The following is a 20,358-nucleotide window of genomic DNA, read 5'->3' on the forward strand; positions in this document are numbered from 1 at the left end:
CAAATAGGAAAAGGAATACGTCGAGGCTGTATATTGTCACCTTGCTTATTTAACTTATATGCAGAGTACATCATGAGAAACGCTGGACTGGAAGAAACACAAGCTGGAATCAAGAATGCCGGGAGAAATATCAATAACCTCAGATATGCAGATGACACCACCCTTATGGCAGAAAGTGAAGAGAAACTAAAAAGCCTCTTGATGAAAGTGAAAGAGGAGAGTGAAAAAGTTGGCTTAAAGCTCAACATTCAGAAAATGAAGATCATGGCATCCGGTCCCATCACTCCATGGGAAATAGATGGGGAAACAGTGGAAACAGTGTCAGACTTTATTTTGGGGGTCTCCAAAATCACTGCAGATGGTGATTGCAGCCATGAAATTAAGAGACGCTTACTCTTTGGAAGAAAAGTTATGACCAACCTAGACAGTATATTCAAAAGCAGAGACACTACTTTGCTGAATAAGGTCCATCTAGTTAAGGCTATGGTTTTTCCAGTAGTCATGTACGGACGTGAGAGTTGGACTGTGAAGAAGGCTGAGTGCCGAAGAATGATGCTTTTGAACTGTGGTGTTGGAGAAGACTCTTGAGAGTCCCTTGGACTGCAAGGAGATCCAACCAGTCCATTCTGAAGGAGATCAACCCTGGGGTTTCTTTGGAAGGAATGATGCTAAAGCTGAAACTCCAGTACTTTGGCCACCTCATGCGAAGAGTTGACTCATTGGAAAAGACTTTGATGCTGGGAGGGATTAGGGGCAGGAGAAGAAGGGCACGACAGAGGATGAGATGGCTGGATAGTGCCGGGAGCCAGTGTAAGGAACTCTTCCCATGGCGAAGGTCATGAGGAAGGAGGCTTCGGCATAGGCAAAGGTGGATTGAGCCTCAGGAAACCCCCTGTTCCTGAGCATCTACCCCCAAAACCATAGTCTACCTACATTACTGTTTCATGCTTTCACCTATACCTCTGACTTTACGGGGGGCTGACCCCCATTACCTCTCTCGGAGAAGGAGTTAACTTACAGCTCCAAGTCAATAAAAATTCCTGGGCGTGACAAGAGTGTTTCAACTTAGGAACTCCTCTGAAGGTTAGCCTGCCTGTACAGGTTCCTCCGGCCACATGTGATTGTTTACAGCCTCCCAATCTGAGAGGCACGAGATATTTTACACTTACTAAAGGCAGATTCTTTTGGGATGTTGGAAATTGTTAGTATAGTGGGTTGGTTAGGAATTATATTGGTGAAGGGTTTTTCATTTGTTGTGCCAATAATTGCTGCTAATTCCCTGCTCTGGGTGTGACAAGGGTTTCTCAGGTCAAACCTCTCTGCAAACTCGTTTGTGTGACAGGATTATCCATACTCCTGCCACTATGCACATGATTGTTTACTACCTCTCAACCATAAACAGCACAGAGAGCTTGGGGTATTTTGAAAATCTTAATTAGCATAGGGCTTTTCTCATTGTTGAGTCAATGATTGCCGCCAGGCCTCCATATCCTTAGGCACCTGGGAATATATTAATGTATTTGGAATATAGAAAAGGAAATATAGTAGTTTTTGATGTTAGCAATACTAGACCTTTTGAGTTGATGAATTTTCTCTTCTGTTATAGATCACTGTACTTTGTTATAAATCACTGTTTCCTTGCTATGTAAAAATGTAACTTTATCACTATCTTAAGACTAAATAGATCTTAAGGGGAACATTGGTGAAGGGTTTTCATTTGTTGGGCTGATGTTTGCTGCTAAATCTCCATATTCCCTGCCATTATAATGAATATAACTAGCATATAGGAGAAATAAGTATTAACCTTTAAGATTAATCATGTTAACCTTAGGTTAAATAAATTCCTTTCTTGATTGTAACTCACTACACCCTCACCCTATAGGAATGCAACTTTATTTGGAGGGTGGTGCCTGGTTTAAGAAAAAACACCCTTGGAAAAAATAAGTTTTTTGGTTATCAGAAAGAAAGGATCATAAAATGTCAGCAGGCCTCATGGCCAGAAGATGATGTAAAACTCCTAAGACCTTTTTTTTAATACATTTATGTGAAGCACCTGATTTTGATAAAGGTCAGGACTGCTGACCCCCACGTGACTTTAAAATTTCCATTTGTCTCTATGTGTAACAAAAGGTATATAAGCAAACCTAAAAAAATAAAGAAATGGGATCAGTTTCTGGAAAGACTGATTCCCCCATTTCTTTCTTTCTTGCTCCCCATTTTTCTGGCTGAATTCCCATCTGGAATGTGGGTACTCACCAAGCCTGCTAATTTTGCCTGGGCTTCTAAGATTGGACCGGGGAGGCCTCCGTGCCTCCTCTCCTTCGGGAGAACGGAAAGACGCCTGTGGCCTACGTAGGTGGTGATTGGTATTCCACATAAACCAAGTTATTCAGCCTCTTTTTCTCCACGAATATTTCCTACTACACTATCCGTTTCTAATCTCTCTATATATCTGTAATTAAATAAGTTTTTTTCCTAGGACGCTGATTCTGTCTCCACCTTCAAATTACCCTGGATCCACCGGGGCTGGACCCCGGCAGGATAGCATCACTGACTCGATGGATGCGAGTCTGAGTGAACTCCGGGAGTTGGTGATGGACAGGGAGGCCTGGCGTGCTGTGATTCATGGGGTTGTAAAGTCGGACACGACTGAGTGACTGAACTGAACTGAACTGAAGGTTATAAGGGTGGGCCCTGAAGAAATATAACTAATGCCCTTATACCAAAAGGATTTTAGAGTACAGAGACCGTACATAGAGACCAAGGGCTGAGAGATTTAGCAAATAATATTACCAAACAACCAGACACACTGAATTTAGATAAACAATGAACACACACATTTTAATCAGTATGTTATATATACATGTCTTACACATATTAATTATGCTGCTGCTCCTTTGTTGCTCAGGCGTGTCCAACTCTTTGAGACCCTATGGACTGTAGCCCACCAAGCTTCTCTGTCCATGGGATTCTCCAGGCAGGAATACTGGAGTGGGATGCCATTTTCTCCTCCATAAAGTGCAACTCATGACACAATACAGGGACCTGAGTTTCCTTCCTATGTGGCAATCTCTATCTTTTTGCTGGAAATAGGCACAAGGAGGAGCTTTTTCTGGGATGATTAGTATTTTGTTTCTTCTTCCAGTTGCTGCTTACATTCTTATACATGGTCTTGTAACTTATATTCTTTTATAGAAAATTTCATCTTGCTGAAACATGGACCTTTCCATGTGTGTGTATTATGTTTTTAGATTATACAACATTAAAGTCATTTTGTCTTCTGTTAGTGAATACACAGCTCTCAATGCATCCCATGTTCACACTCCATAGAGGCTCACAGTGCCCCTTGAACCAGCAGGTCCTCCAGTGCATGGAGGGATTCCACACAGCATCTACTTCCTGTGGTTAAGATGACTCAGCACTAGGGATGTTTTTGTCAAGTCTGGGGGTGGAGGCTGCTGGCTGTTGATAATTGTTCCGTGCCAGGCTGTGTCGGATCCCATATCCAAAGTATATGATAGATCCTAGTAGAGAAAGGAGGCAATGAGAAGGTGAAGTAGGCACTCTTTCCACTTACAAATGCCCAGTTGTTACTTAGTCACTAAGTCATAAAAGGCCTTCTATTATGGCGTCTGACACAGTTTAGGGATGGAGTAAGAGGAAGAGGTTCAGTCACCCAAGAGGCCTCTTTAGCCCAGAAAGCAACTTACCAATGGCATTCCAGATTCCAAATAGGGTCCAGGCCCCAGGGGTTATCTGCATCATCCAGTAAACATTTACGAAGGTGCTCACCAATGGGAGGACAGGCAGAGCAGGGGCCTGTGGGCAGAGTCAGTTCATCCCTGAACACAGCCAAGACGTCTGAAAGGGAGACTGTGCTACTTCAAATGGGCAAGAAGACCAGTCCTCAGCCTGTGTATTCAGTTCCTACTGAGATTGGCTTTTTAAACACTGCGTGTGGATCAGGGACAGGTCCACTGGTTTTAGCAACTCCCCTCATTTCCTTGTCCAGCAAAGGATGTTTAGATCTCAAAGCATGCAGACTTCATTCACTCAAGGTGGACACTGTGAGCACATAAGGTCACCTACCTTGAAGTGAAGAGAAGAGGGGTCCTGGGGCTGCCTCCAGATGATGACCGTGACCCCAGTGATGAGCAGCAGCAGCAGCACAGCCACTGTTGTGAGCACGGGGTCTCCAGAGAACACCTGGCTGGGCCACTGGGCCAGGATCATGCTCAGGATAATCAGCAGGAGAACTGCAAGGGTCAAGGTGCAGAACAGGCTGGACTCCAGAAGACAAAGACATCAGCGCTTGGGTCACACTCCTCTCCAGGCTGCCCACATCAGGTAGGGCCATCATAGCTACAAGACTCCTCAAATCCCAAAGACCCAGAATCCCAACCCATCCTGTTAATTTCAGAATACAACGAAAGAGAAATCCCACTGCTCACGAAGCAGGAAGGCACATCCATTGACAATCTGGCCAGATTTCTGGGTGGGGATGGTGCTGGTAGGGAACCACAGACTCTTTAGAACATTTGAGTTTCCTGCTTCAGGTACAGAGTCCAAAGGACTTTCTTCGGCTTTAGGCTCCATCTCAGTTTCCTCCCCTGTTTTCTCCTTCAGGTCTGGTTGGTACCTGAATAGAGGTACCAAGGCAATAATAACAGCAGTCTCTACTAACCCAACATCAGACAATCTATTCATCTCTTTCCTGCCTTAACCGGAAATAGAAGGCAGCATGAAACCAGAAGACGATTACCTCCCCACCAGCCCCTAGGGGTCCAAGACTCCCAGTCAAGGTGTAGTGGAGTCTTACCTGAGGACGAGCACAGAAAAAGTCGCAAGGGTGTAAGCAAGCATGATCCCAGTTAACATGGGTTCCACAATATGACGGAGGTCCAAGAGTAACACCATGATGGCTAGAATGAGGGCAGGAACAAGGTAGAGAAGGTGGGATGAGAAACCACTAGAAAAATCCAAGTTAGGAAATTGATTGGAGAAGGAGTGTGTTTCATTTATTCACCTGCGAGGTTTACAGAAGACATTACGGCCATGACAGGGGTGCCTGTGCGGGCATGGGTCTGGGCAAGGCCCGGAAGAGGGGCCCGTCCTTGGCCATGGCACAGATCAACTGAGACATGTCAAATATGGTGCCCAGGAGGCTGGAAGAGAAAATGGAAACACGTGCGGGGACATGGAGAAGAGGGACAGCCTAGGGCATCTCCTCCCTTGTCGACATGGGGTAAGGTGTCTTGCTCTCTTGTCCCTCATATCAACGGACAGACACCTAAGAATTTGACATTAAACAGGGAGAAAACCATGGCACTGACCTGTATAAAAGAGCACACAAGAAGACAACAGCCTTGACATATCTGGCAGGGTCCCACCCAACGTGGAGAAGAGCCTGTGGTAAAGGGCTGAAAGGATGAATCTGGTAGCAGGGCACCATGAGGGTGACTGATGCCGAGACACCGGAGTACGCCAAAAACCCGATGAAGATGGAGATCACCATGCTCAAAGTGATGGAACGCTGAGGATTTCGGGCTTCTCTCCCTGCAGGTGGGTGGAAGTACTGGGTCAGGAAAACACACTGGAGTGAAAGCAAAAAGAAGAAAAAAATCCCCTTTCTTCTTGCATCTTCCAAAGCAGGTTAACCATCTGCCAACCCCTGTTCCCAAGGCAGCTGAAACTGTGCCCAAGCCCCTGATGGGATCCACAATAACCATGTTACCTTTCATGACAATGCCGTCAAAACCAACAAATGAGTAGAAGCACAGAGCTGCTCCTTGGAGAATCCCATCAAAGCCAAAGGGCACAAACCCTCCAGAACCCAGAGGGCCCAAGCTATGGTGAGAGAAGGAATGAGGAAGAACATGGGTGGGGTGTGTTCAGTCATCTCTACTGGATTCCTCCCTTCATACCACAAGTCCTGGGCTCCAGCACCCCAATCCTTTGATCATGTGGATTCACCAGCCCAGATCTCTCTAGTTCCTACCGTATTCCCAGCTCTGCACTGCCCCCTCCCCCACTTCACAAGCATTACTCTGGCCAAGGGTCATAGCCTCCTAACCTATAGATGTCACTGGATCCGGATGTGTTCAGTCTATAGTCCTGTTCTGTGAGCTGCCAGTTGTGCAGGTCTCCCTTGATGAAGCCAGAGATGATCGTGAAGATTGGAACAAAAATGTTGATGCCTGTGAACACTTTGATAATCAGCAGTGATGCGTGAGGTCCCAGAAGCATTACTCCTGTGGGATTGATGGAATATGAAACACTCAAAATAAATAAATCCATATAGAGAGAAAGGAGACTAATGGTTGCCAGAGGCAGGAAGTTGCAGACTGTGGTGAGGTGGTGGACGGATAGTGACTGCTCAATGGGTACTGGGAGCAGTCTTTCCTTTTGGGGAGATAAACATGTTTGAAAGTAGATGGAGATGATGGTTGCACAACACGGTAATTGTACTAAGTGCCACTGAATTGTATACTTTCAGATGGTTGATTTCGTACCTCACAATATATGTCTATGAAATCATCAGGTTGTGTAACTTAAACTTTTATAGTGCTGTATGTCAAATATATCTAAATAAAGCTGGGAGGGAACAATAAAATTATTAATTTTATGCTATGAGGACTTCCTTTCAATTGAAAAACAAAACTATCTTTGGCCTCAATACAGAGGAGAAAGCTTGTTGGTCGAAGTCAATGATTCTCAGTGGGGGTGATTTTGCCTCCCAACCAATTGGCACTGTCTGGAGACTTTCTGGGTGTCAGAGTTTGGGGGCAGGGAGGGCATCACTGGTGTCTGGTGAGTAAAGGCTGGGAATGTTTGCTACTCCATACCCAACACTGATTTTTAAAAAACCTTACAATGCATAGGACACGCCCCCCCCCCCGCCCCAAGAATGATCCAGCCCAATTTGTCAACAATGCCAAGGATAAAAAACAACAGTGTGTGTCCTCCCCTCCTGTCACCTTTCCTTCCAATCCTAACCCACTTCATTCTGCCACCCAAGCCTTTCCCTCCCCAGATCCTGCTTCACACCGCACTCTTTTTTCCTGTCTCTGTCCCCTTCTCACCAATCATCACCAGCAACAGGCCCAGAGCGACAAAGTCTGGGAACGTGGCCAGGAAAGAGGGCATATATGGAGAGAAAGTCCCCTCTAATGCCTGAGAGATGTGGTTTCCAATCAGGCTGTCCAAGGTGATGCTCCAGGCTTTGGACAAACAGGTAGTGGCTGCAGCAGCGGAAGGAATATTCATTAACAAATGTAAATTGATTTTTGACTATGTGCCATGAGATATATTAAAAAAAAAAAAAAAAAGACAAACTACCCAATCTCAAAGAGCTTTTCTTCTTAGAATGGGAAGAGTAGACCCAGATAACTCACAAAATAGGTCATTATTTGGTATAATTAGGAAGAGATCAATGTTATGCAAGAAAAGAACACAGGAAAGTGGGACCAGGGAGGCTGGGAGATGAGAGCTGAAATTTTTAAATCATGTGGTAAAGGAAAATCCCATGAAGACAACAGCTGACTGAAGATTTCAATATGGTGAATGGATGAGCCTGTGGGCCACGCCTCCCTCTCACCCACTCCCTACAGTTCCCTTTCCTTCTGGTTTCCTGGATCATCATTTAAAGAAACAGGATAGACCTGAATACAATGAAGTTGTGGGGTTTTCCTGCCAATGGTATCCTCCTCCTTAACAGGATAGATAATAAAATGTTTGTGAATGAGAGAAGACCTCAATCCTCCTCTCTCCTCGCTTCCCAATCTTAAACCCCATGCCTCCCCGCAACCCCACAACCTCTCACCAACAACTAAGGACAGGATAAGGTACCAGCCAGTGATGAAGGCGCACAGTTGTCCCATGGTGGCATAGCTGTAGAGATACACAGAACCAGAACGTGGTACCCTGGCCCATAACTCTGCATAGCAGAGCCCACACATCACACAAGACAGGGCGGCCAGCAAGAAGGAGATGATGGTCGCTGGTCCAGCTATGTATTTGGCCACTGCACCAGCCACGATGTATACACCTGCTCCCATGGTGCTGGCCACACCGAAGCCCACCAGGTCCAGCGTGTTTAGATGAGCCACGGGACTCTCAGACTCCTCTATGGGCTCCAGGGGCTGCTTGTGGACCAGGTTCTGACCAAGTTGGCGAACATACTGACGCAGCATCCTAGACGGAGTTGAGGAGGCTATGATCTGCTGAGAATGCAAGACACAAAGTCATTAAGAATGTGCATCCTAAACAACAAGGTCTTAACTGTGTAGCCCAAGGAACTCTATTCAATATCCTGTGATAAACCATGATGGAAAAGAGAATGAAAAAGAGAATATATATATATATACATGTATCACTGAATCACTTGACTGTCCAGCAAAAATTAATACAAGATGCAAACAACTTTACTTCCATTAAAAAAAAGTTGCTTCTGCCCTTGACTCTGGGAGTCCAGTTCTACAGAGCAATGGAGTGATGGGGAGCAGGTGGTAAATGGACACATTGAAAAGCTCTCTGTGTCTGAGCTTTGGTTCCTTAAACATAAATACATCGTTTAATATGATTCAAAATTACTGACAGCGTTGCTTGAAGGGAAGTGAGATGGAGTGGATTATCTCTCCCCAAATGTACCCCTTTGGTGGGTAGACTTTGAACTGAAGGTGGTTAAGACCCAGCAGACTCTGGAGAAATTCCTTGTCTCTCCCTTAACTGCTCAAAATAATTGGATTAGGGGACTTATGCCAGGAAGAGAGCTATTAACAGAGAGAACTTTTTAATCTCAGAAAGTCTTCCCTGCTTGGAGTGGCAAATATTTGTTCACCAAATGCTTGCTCTTCCCATCTTCCTCTGGGCTGTTTTCCTCCCCTTTGAAGCTCTAGATTCTTCCCTTGTCCTGTTAAACTCATAATACCATATAAGCTTCCATTGCTTGACTCTCTTGAGCCTCAAGTTTTTATGGGGCTCTCATACACAACAAAGTAAATTTGTTAATTTATCTCACATCAATTTAATTATTAGACCAGCCTAAGATCCTGGATAAGCTTTCTGCTTCTTGAGAAGAAAAAGCCTCAAATGCAGTGTTGACACACAGAAGCTGCTTAACTGGTATAAGTTGAGTGGAGAAGAGGGGCTTTCAGGTGGCTCAGTGGTAAAGACTCTGCCTGCCAGTGCAAGAGATGCAGGAGAGGAAATGGCACCCCACTCCAGAAGTCTTGCCTGGAAAACCCCTGGACAGAGGAGCCTGGTGGGCTGCAGTCCATGGGGTCGCAAAGAGTCAGACATGACTGAGCATGCATGAATAAATAAATGAATGGTTTAATAAATGAATGGTTAAGAATATGACTTTTTAATTGAAATCAACTGGCTCTGGAGCATATTAATTTTTCTGAGTTTTCACAAACTATACCATCTTTGCCCTCCTTTCCTGTATAACACAGGGAAAATTGTTATCATCATTATTTCATCCCCTCTTTGATACATGTGAAGTGACTGTTTTAGGAGCTTGGTAATCAAAGAGCTCAGACTCTGCATAATTTTTCACCAAGGATCCTGAAACCTGAGAGCTTCCTGTTTTGTTGGTTGTAGAGTGACATGGAATAGGAACTCTGCTTTGGGGCAGAGTGAGATGGAATTTGTACATGGGACAGATTCTAGATTAGCTCAGTCACAGCATCAAACCAGAGAGGTCTCCCAATTGCTTGGAGGGAGGGAGCGATGAAACTTCATTTTGAATCAGAATTGACAGGACTCTGCTTCCTGCTCATTTGAGGCCTGAAATGTCTACTGGCTACATGGCTCTGCAGGGCTAGAATAACCCAGTGACCACGAGTTACCTTCAGGGGGCTCTCCCTTCCAATTCTCTTAAGTCGAAGCTCAGCATTTTGGTTAAGAGCAAGGATTAAGAACCCAGGAGTATATTATTAGAATGTTGGCTTCCTCAACACCTCTGGGCCTTTGAAAAGTTCACTTCTCTGGACCTTCATTTTCTTCTTGATTATGTTCTACTGATGAATCCTTGTGTGTGTTAAATGGTGCATCTGCTCTGGTCATTCCTCCAAAAGCTAAAAGCGGATCGATTTACCATATGATCCATCCACCCTATGGGTGTATACCCCAAAGAATGGAAAATAGGATCTCAAAGAGATATTTGTGTTCAAAAGAGTATTATCACAATAGCTGAAAGTTGGAAGCAACCCAAATGTCCTTTCATGAAAGAATGGATCAGCACCACATGGTCTATATATGCGGTGGAATATTATGCAGCCTTAAAGACAGGAAATTCTGATGTGTGCTACAACATGAAGGGACCTTGAGGATATTATGTTAAGTAACCTCAGCCAATAACAAGAAGACAAATACTGCATGATTCCACTTCTGTGAACTTCCAAGAGTTATCAAATTATAGAGACAGAAAGCAGGATGGTGGTTTTCCAGGGGCTGGAGTGAAGGGTGAGGTGGAGAGTTATCATAAAATGGGGACAAAGTTTTAGTTTTACAAGATGAAAAATGATCTAGAGATTGGCTGCACAACAATGTAAATATACATAACATTATTGAACTGTATACTTAAAAAAATTTTAATTGGAGGATAACTGCTTTACTATGTTGTGTTGGTTTCTGCTGTACAACAACACAAATCAGCTGTAACTATATATGTGTTCCTCTCCCTCTTGACTTTCCCTCCCATCCCCCCATCCCACCCCCTAGGTCATCACAGAGCGTCAGACTGGGCTCCCCATGATACACAGCAGCTTCCTGCTAGCTAGCTATTTCACACATGACAGTGTATACTTTCCGTGTTACTTCCTCAACCTGCACCCCCCTCCTTCCCCCGCTGTACACTTAAAATTGTTGAGATGGTTAATTTATGTCATGAGTACCTTACAACCATTTAAGAAATCGCTGCCAATGATAAATAGTAGAGCTAGCTTCACGGAGTTCCCAGGTGTAGAAAAACCAAAAATGACTTAATATAAATTACCACGCAGTGGTCCTCTACACATACCAAAATCCACAGTTGTTCACATCGATACAGTTGCCCCAATATCCACAGAGGAGGAACCCATAAATTTGGAGGGCCAACAGTACACAGGAGACTGAAATAGGTAATTCACATAATGGAAACCCTATATAAAAGTTTATAATAATAAAATTTTGTAAAAAATTTATAAAAAGTTTATAAAAAATAGTGTTGTGATAGTTTCAGGTGGACTTCAAAACGGCTCAACCAAACATATATATACACACATATACATGTATCCATCTCTTCCAAACTCCCCTCCCATCCAGGCTGCCGCATAACATTGAGCAGAGTTCCCTGTGTCTACAGTATGTCCTTGTTGGTTATCCATTTAAAGTATAGCAGTGTGTGCATGTCCATCCCAACTTCCCTAACTTCCTTTCCCCCTGTCCTAAAGGTATTCTTTCATATCACTTGAACATCAGTCTAAAAAGAGTCTCCCAACCTCCAGACTTGATCCAAACCCCCACCCCTACCCCTTCTTTCACAAACACAAAAGTTCTCACCTCCTCCTCCTTTCAACTAAAAAATGCATCTCTCCACCCTCAGTCTGGAGCCAGGCTGACCCTCCTGCACTCTGGAGTTGCAAAGGTCTCTTTGGGAGGATGTGAACTCAGCGCCCAGTCTCCTACAGGAGAGGGTGACCCGAGACTTACTGGATCCTTGGAGCAGAGCCTGGAGCACTGGGTCAGTCAGGGAGGCTGAGGTTAAGCCTTGCAGGGCTGGAGTTGAGACATCTCCAAGAACTGAATCAGGGAGTCCTGAGCACAGAAGACAGCCCTCACGCCCGGTTGTTGGGGTGGGGATGGGGCTGGGCGGGTGGGGAGCATCAGCTCTGTTGGTATCAGCTCTTAACTCTTCTGAGGTTGCCCTCAGGGGAGGTTGTGAATTTCTTTTATCTTAAAATACATATTGCGTTACATTTACAGTTTTAGCCATCTTTAAGTGTGCAGTTTGGCCATGTGAAGTTCATTCACATTTTGTGTAACAAACTCCAGGGCTTTTTTCATTTGGCAAAACTGAATCTCCACCCATTCAACAAAATGTCTCCTTTCTTCTTTCCCAGTTCCTGTCAATCACCACTCTACTTCCTGTCTCTATGAATACGACCACTTACTTCATGTAAACGGAATCATATAGTATTTGTCATTTCTTGTCACACTTCTTTTACTTACCACAATGTCCACTAGGTCATTTGCATTGTACCTTATGTTACATTCCCTTTTTAAAAAACATTTTTTAACATTTTGGCTGTGTTGAGTCTTTGTTGCAGCTGGCAAGTTTTATTTAGTTGCAGCTCTCAGACTTGCTCTGGGGCATGCGGGATCTTAGTTCCCTGACTGGGGATTGAACCTACATCCGCTGCATTGCAAGGAAGATTTTTAACCACTAGACCACCAGGGAAGTCTCTTCTCTTCTTTTTAAATGCTGAATAATATTTTGTTATTGGTATATACCATATTCGGTTTACCTATTCTTTGGTAAATGGATAGTCAGGTTGCTTTCATGATTTAAATATTGTGAATAGAGCTGCTATGAACATGAGTGTACAGATATCTCTTACAGGGTGTGGTTTCAATTCTTCTGGGTACATCCACAGATAGAATTGCTGGATCATATGGTTCTAAGATTTTTATCTGCTTGTGATGGAGAGGATGTTCACATATTAAGGAATGGGGAAGTCATTTTGGCTCATCCATGGTTCAGCCTGAACTGTGTGTGAACTAAGACAGCCTGTCAGACCCCCATAGCTCATCTGCTTTAACCATTGAGGTAAAGAAAATCTGTTTTGAAGATTAGAATGAGCATATCCCTTCTCATGGTGTCTGTGTTAACACTCCCTGGAAGATAGGGTTCCCTTCCTAGACACCAGAGTCCTGCTGTCTCACTGTCTATGTACTAAGTCTATCTCTTTTGAAACCTTGAAGGAATACAATCCTGTCGCGTTGATGTGTGAGCTTTGTTTGCATGAGGTGTAGGACTGTGCTGGAAACCATTCTTCAGCAGAGCAGTTCCTCAGAGCTCTCAGAGAGGCTGCCTCCCCAGCTATAGTTTTCAGTTCAGTTCAGTTCAGTCACTCAGTCGTGTCCGACTCTTTGCAACCCCATGAACAGCAGCACGCCAGGCCTCCCTGTCCATCATCAACTCCAGGAGTCCACCCAAACCCATGTCCATTGAGTCAGTGATGCCATCCAACCATCTCATCCTGTCGTCCCCTTCTCTCCTGCTCTCAATCTTTCCCAGCATCAGGATCTTTTCAAATGAGTCAGTTCTTGGCACCAGGTGGCCAAAGTATTGGAGTTTCAGCTTCAACATCAGTCCTTCCAATGAATATTCAGGACTGATGTCCTTTAGGATGGCCTGGTTGGATCTCCTCGAAGTTCAAGGGACTCTCAAGAGTCCTCTCCAACATCACAGTTCAAAAGCATCAATTCTTCTGCGCTCAGCTTTCTTTATAGTCCAGCTCTCACATCGATACATGATCACTGGAAAAAACAGCCTTGACTAGATGGGCCTTTGTTGACAAAGTAATGCCTCTGCTTTTCAATATGCTATCTAGGTTGGTCATAACTTTCCTTCCAAGGAGTAAGCGTCTTTTAATTTCATGGCTGCAATCACCATCTGCAGTGATTTTGGAGGCAAGAAAAATAAAATCAGCAACTGTTTCCACTGTTTGCCCATCTATTTGCCATGAAGTGATGGGACTGGATGGCATGATCTTAGTTTTCTGAATGTTGAACTTTAAACCAAATTTTTAACTTTACTCTTTCACTTTCATCAAGAGGTTCTTTAGTTCTTTTTCACTTTCTGCCATAAGGTGGTGTCATCTGCATATCTGAGGTTATTGCTATTTCTCCCAGCTGTCTTGATTCCAGCTGGTGCTTCCTCCAGCCCAGAGTTTCTCATGATGTACTCTGCATAGAAGTTGAATAAGCAGGGTAACAACATACAGCCTTGATGTACTAATTTTCCTCTTTGGGACCAGTCTGTTGTTCCATGTCCAGTTCTAACTGTTGCTTCCTGACCTGCATACAGATTTCTCAAGAGGCAGGTCAGGTGGTCTGGTATTCCCATCTCTTTCAGAATTTTCCACAGTTTATTGTGATTCATATAGTCAAAGGCTTTGGCGTAGTCAATAAAGCAGAAACAAATGTTTTTCTGGAACTCTTTTGCTTTTTTGATGATCCATCAGATGTTGAAATTTGATCTCTGGTGCCTCTGCCTTTTCTAAAAGCAGCTTGAACATCTGGAAGTTCATGGTTCACGTATTGCTGAAGCCAGGCTTGGAGAATTTTAAGCATTACTTTACTAGCATGTGAGATGAGTGCAATTGTTTGGTAGTTTGAGCATTCTTTTGCATTGCCTTTCTTTGGAATTGGAATGAAAACTGACCTTTTCCAGTCCTGTGGCCACTGCTGAGTTTTCCAAATTTGCTGGCATATTGAGTGCAGCACTTTCACAGCATCATCTTTCAGGATTTGAAATAGCTCTAGTGGAATTCCATCACCTCCACTACCTTTGTTCATAGTGATGCTTTCTAAGGCCCACTTGACTTCACATTCCAGGATGTCTGGCTCTAGGTGAGTGATCATACCATCGCGATTATCTTGGTCGTGAAGATCTTTTTTGTACAGTTCTTCTGTGTATTCTTGCCACCTCTTCTTAATATCTTCTGCTTCTGTTAGGTCCATACCATTTCTGTCCTTTATCGAGCCTATCTTTGCATGAAATATTCCCTTGGTATCTAATTTTCTTGAAGAGATCGCTAGTCTTTCCCATTCTGTTCTTTTCTTCTATTTCTTTGCATTGATCTCTGAGGAAGGCTTTCTTATCTCTCCTTGCTATTCTTTGGAACTCTGCATTCAAATGAGTATATGTTTCCTTTTCTCCTTTGCTTTTCACTTCCCTTCTTTTCACGACTATTTGTAAGGAGTCCTCAGACAGCCATTTTGTTTTGTTGCATTTCTTTTTCTTGGGGATCGTCTTGATTCCTGTCTCCTATACAATATCATGAACCTCTGTTCATAGTTCATCAGGCACTCTGTCAGATCTAGTCCCTTAAATCTATTTCTCACTTCTACTGTATAATCATAAAGGATTTGATTTAGGTCATAACTGAGTGGTGTAGTGGTTTTCTACACTTTCTTCAATTTCAGTCTGATTTTGGCAATAAGGAGTTCATGATCTGAGACACAGTCAGCTTCTGGTCTTGTTTTGCTGACTGTGTAGAGCTTCTCCATCTTGCTGCAAAGAACATAATCAATCTGATTTCGGGTTGACCATCTGGTGATGTCCATGTGTAGAGTCTTCTCTTGTGTTGTTGGAAGAGGGTGTTTGCTATGACCAGTGCATTTTCTTGGCAGAACTCTATTAGCCTTTGCCCTGCATCATTCTGTACTCCAAGGTCAAATTTGCCTGTTACTCCAGGTGTTCCTTGACTTCTTGCTTTTGCATTCCAGTCCCCTATAATGAAAAGGACATCTTTTTTGGGTGTTAGTTCTAGAAGGTCTTGTAGGTCTTCATAGAACTGTTCAACTTCAGCTTCTTCAGCATTACTGGTTGGGGCATAGACTTGGATTACTGTGATATTGAATGGTTTGCCTTGAAAATGAACAGAGATCATTCTGTCATTTTTGAGATTGCATCCAAGTACTGCATTTCAGACTCATTGATCGACTGTGATGGCTACTCCATTTCTTCTAAGGGATTCCTGCCCACAGTAGTAGATATAATGGTCATCTGAGTTAAATTCACCCATTCCAGTCCATCTTAGTTCACTGATTCCTAGAATGTCGATGTTCACTCTTGTCATTTCCTGTTTGACCAGTTCCAAATTGTTTCATGGACCTAACATTCTCACCCCCTTAAATCTTTGGTGGTTAACTTCAACTGAGGTACTGTTGTTTCATGATGGAGTTATTTTCTGGGATTTCTCTGTCTTTATATCAGTACACTTATTCCACTGATTTCACACTCTTTCTGTTCCCTCTTGTGGGGTAATTCTTTTTAATGGTTTTAAATTGATTGATTAATTATTTCTGCCCTGGATCTTGGTTACTGCAGAGTCTTTCCCTGGTTGTGGTGCTCGGGCTGCTCAGTGCGGTGGCTCTTCTTGATGCAGAGCACAGGCTGCAGTAGTCCGGCATGTGGGCTTAGTGGCCCTGTGGCATGTGGGGTCCTCCCACCGGGGACTGAACCTGGGTCCTCTGCCTTCGCAGGCAGATTCTTAACCACTGAACCACCAGGGCGGCCTTGTGGGAGAATTCTTAAGCTTTTCTGTTCTCTGCTCTGACAACCCACCAGGCTGCCTCCTGGAAACCTGTCTCTGGATTTCCAGAAGGTGGCTCTAGAGCTCCAGTCTGCAGGCGCCCTCGGCTAGAGCGGGGACTGCTTTTCTGAGCCTGCTTCTGGTCTACCCGAGCTCCCCAGGATGTTGCAGGGGGAGGGTCTCACAAGCAGACCCCGAAGAGTGGGGGGAGGTGTGGGTCCAGCACTCGCGGTACTGAGGGTTCCTGGGGATGCAGCAGAGACATTCCCCATGTGGTGCTCCCAGAGGCATGCGAATGGACTCCTTGAGAAAAGCAATTCTTTTCACGCCCTTTGACATTGTTTATCTCCGTCTTTCCAAATATTTTTCTTCTTCCTCCTCATGGAGGTCCCGTCTCTGGTCTCTGGTGCTGCTGTAGATGTCCTTCTCAGGTGTCTGCTTTGATGTCCTGCAGAACTACCGTAGCTGAGCCCTCACTCATCAGTGCCCTTTTCTGTAGGGGGATGGTTCCTTGTGTGGGGGAGGGGAAAGATTCTCTCACCTCCAACTTTGCTTTGACCAAAGTTGTTTTTATTTTTTTGGAGTGCCAGAACCTCCCTGCAGGAAAGCTGACTTTCTGCAAGTTCTCTCTCACACATGAGAATCTGCCCGGGTCAGAACCCATGTCTCCTGCTTTGGCAGGCAGAGTTACCACTGAGCCACCAAAGACGCCCCAAATGAAATATTTTTTGACCTCTACCTATTCTGGGGATTTTTCAGAGAGCCCCCAAAACATCTCAAAAATGATACTGAGCTCATTACAATTAGGCATACTGGCACATATAATTTCGTGGGTATCATCAGCAGATCCCGTGGAAGAGGGCAGGACAACCCACTCCAGTATCCTTGCCAGGAGAATCCCATGGACAGAGGAGCCTGTCGGGCTATCGTCTGTTGGGTCTCAAAGAGTCAGACATGACTGAAGTGACTAAGCACCCACGTGTTGTCAAATAAGTGATGATAAACCTTCTTAGGTTATATTGGAAGGATAAGTGTTATTAATATGTGTTCTAAAAATTATATGAAATTCCTAAAAAGCTCGTATGACCTAGTAAATTATCAGTCACAATACAGGATATTTGAAACATGTATAATATCATGTAAGAATCGAATCGCCAGTCTATGTCCGATGCAGGATACGGCATGCTTGGGGCTGGTACACGGGGATGACCCAGAGAGATGTTGTGGGGAGGGGGGTGGGAGGGGGGTTCATGTTTGGGAATGCATGTACACCTGTGGTGGATTCATGTCAATGTATGGCAAAACCAATACAGAATTGTAAAGTAAAAAAAAAAAAAAATCTGAATGTCACAGGAATAACCAAAATTCTCTCTTCCCTTTTTTTCTTTTACTTTGATTGTTATTTAATTTTCCATCAACAGAGCCAAACACCTCAGCTCTGAAATTCCCATCTTATATAGGTTATGTAAGTACTCATCCTGTGTCTTATTTCTGCATTTCTTTGCCAAGCCTTTAGAGGGTTAGAGGGAATGTTAGGTGACGTGTCCAGGCTCATGTGACCAGTAAAGTGGGGAGGCATTGGATGGGTGGAGAGGAATGTGTAAAGCATGGAGTGTCCACGTTGTACCCTTGTCCCTGGAAAGACAGCAGACCCTCAGTCATCTCCCAAACCCCTTCCTCACCTTCTTGCCCGGCTCACAACCACTCACTGACTTCCTGCCATCTGTGGGAACCACCCATTTAAATAACACACTCATGATATGCTCTTTCTCCTTCTTGTGCCAACTGTTTGTCTCCTCATCAATCTACACCAAGAATAATCATTTTAAAAATCTTTCTTTCATTGAGATGCTTACCTACATCAATCACTTCGTGATTTTCATATGAAAGTGAGATCAGATCAAGGGAAGAGGTTCTCATCTCACAGAACCCTTCACCACCTTCTCCTCACCTCTCTTTTCTCTCCCCTTCTCCCCAATTCTTCTCTGCATTTTTTCTCTCCTGTGAAATGATCTAGCCAGCACCAGCTATAGACATTGCTGTTGTTTAGTCTCTAAGTCGTGTCTGACTCTTTTTCCATCACCTGGACTGTAGCCCTCCAGGCTTCTCTGTCCATGGGATTTTCCAGGCAAGAACACTGGAAACAGTTGCTATCTCTTCCTCTAGGGAATCTTCCCAATCGAGGGGTTGAACGTGTCTCCTGCATTGGCAGGTGGATTCTTTACCCTGGAGCCACCAGGGAAGACCAGTCATAGATTAGACATGGCCTTAAAGTCTCATTTTCTGTTCCAAATAATTTAGCAAAATATCATTTTCCCAAACAAATACCGTGGTCTCCCTTTGATAATTACTGGTAAATAAAAAGTTCCCCATCTTGGGTCATGTAAAATATTACATGTACATATGATTCTTTCATTAAATATTTCATCAAATATAACTGAGCATTTATTGTATTCCAGACACTGTTTTGCTACTGGGAAGCAAATTGTGATCAAAAGTGTGAAGAGGTGAATGCATCTCCCTTCTTTCAAATTCATATGTTGAATTCCTGATCCCCAGGACTTCAGAATGTGACTGTATTTTGTGGGGGGCCTTAAAGAGGTAATTAAGAATAATGAGGTCATGAGGATGGGCCCTAACGAAGTTTGACTATACCCATATGTCAAGAGGCTATTAGAATGCAGAGAACATACACAGACACCAAGAAGTGACAGATACAGCAAATAGTATTACAGGACAACTAGATACATTGATTTTAGATCAACAATGAACCTTAATACATATACTTTAATACATATCTTACATATACATCTTTTGTGCACATTAGCTATACATCTTTCAATATATACATACACATGTACAAGCAGATGTCATTTTATTGTGCTTTGCAGATGATGCAGTTTTTGCAAACTGAGGGTTTGTGGCAACTCTGGGTTGTCAGATGACAGCTAGCATTTTTCAGCAACAAAGTACTTTTAAGTTAAAGTATGTACATTTTTTAGACGAATATATAGCACACTGAATAGACTACAGTGTAGTGTAAACATAAGTTTATACGCACTCAGTTCAGTTCAGTCACTCAGTTGTGTCTGACTTTTTGCTATCCCATGAACCGCAGCAAGCCAGGCCTCCTTGTCCATCACCAACTCCCGCAGTCCACCCAAACCCAGGTCCATTGAGTTGGTGAAATAAAAAAAAATTGTGTGACTCTCTTTATTACTAGTTCTCTTTACTATGGTAGTGTGGAATCAAACCAGGAATATCTCAGCGGCATGCCTGCAGGGTCCTGTTGTGGTTGTTCAGTTGTTAAGTCATGTACAAATCTTTGTGATCCCATGGAATGCAGCACACCAGGCTACTCTATCCTCCACTATCTCCTGGAGATGTACATTGAGTTAGTACTAAACATTTCATCTAAACGTTTCACCATCTGTTCCCGCTTCTCCCCCTGCCCTCAGTCTTTCCCAGAATCAGGGTCTTTTCCATTGAGTCAGCTCTGCACGTAATGTGGCCAAAGTATTGGAGCTTCAACTTCAGCATCAGTCCTTCCAATGAATATTCAGGGTTAATTTTCTTTAGGGTTTTCTGGTTTGATCGCCTTGTAGTACAAGGGACTCTCAAGAGTCTTCCCAAGCACCACAGTTTTCAAGAGCATCAATTCTGCAGTGTTCAGCCTTCTTTATGGCTGAACTCTCACATCCGTACATGACTACTGGAAAAACCGTAGCTTTGACTGGACAGACCTTTGTCAGCAAAGTAATCTCTCTGCTTTTTAATATGCTGTCTAGGTTTGTCATAGGTTTCTTTTCAAGGAACAAATGTTTTTTAATTTCATGGCTACAGCCATTGTCTGCAGTGATTTTGGAGCCGAAGGAAAGAAAATCTGTCACTGCTTCCACTTTTTCCTCTTTTATTTGCCAGGAAGTAATGGGACCAGATGCTATGATCTTAGTATTTTCGAATGTTGAGTGTTAAGCCAGGCTTTTCGCTCTCCTCTTTCACCTTCATCAAGACGCTCTTTATTTCCTCTTCACTTTCTGTCATTAGGACG

The 20,358-nt window shown here is 43.7% G+C and overlaps 1 protein-coding gene across 1 annotated transcript; it reads right to left on the bottom strand.

Moving 5' to 3' along the window:
- Nucleotides 1-3,286: 3,286 nt before the first annotated feature.
- LOC120871964 (cationic amino acid transporter 3-like) lies at nt 3,287-11,784 on the bottom strand. The gene is given in 13 exon segments (XM_040252060.1): nt 3,287-3,524; nt 3,711-3,819; nt 4,090-4,256; nt 4,452-4,639; nt 4,820-4,922; nt 5,027-5,098; nt 5,101-5,165; nt 5,334-5,556; nt 5,735-5,847; nt 6,074-6,251; nt 7,083-7,241; nt 7,823-8,222; nt 11,695-11,784. Coding segments are annotated over 12 exon segments (1,866 nt in total). The 5' UTR covers nt 8,193-8,222; nt 11,695-11,784; the 3' UTR covers nt 3,287-3,405.
- Nucleotides 11,785-20,358: the final 8,574 nt, after the last annotated feature.

Source organism: Oryx dammah, unplaced genomic scaffold, assembly GCF_014754425.2.
Source record: "Oryx dammah isolate SB20612 unplaced genomic scaffold, SCBI_Odam_1.1 HiC_scaffold_13, whole genome shotgun sequence".
Classification (NCBI taxonomy): domain Eukaryota; kingdom Metazoa; phylum Chordata; class Mammalia; order Artiodactyla; family Bovidae; genus Oryx; species Oryx dammah.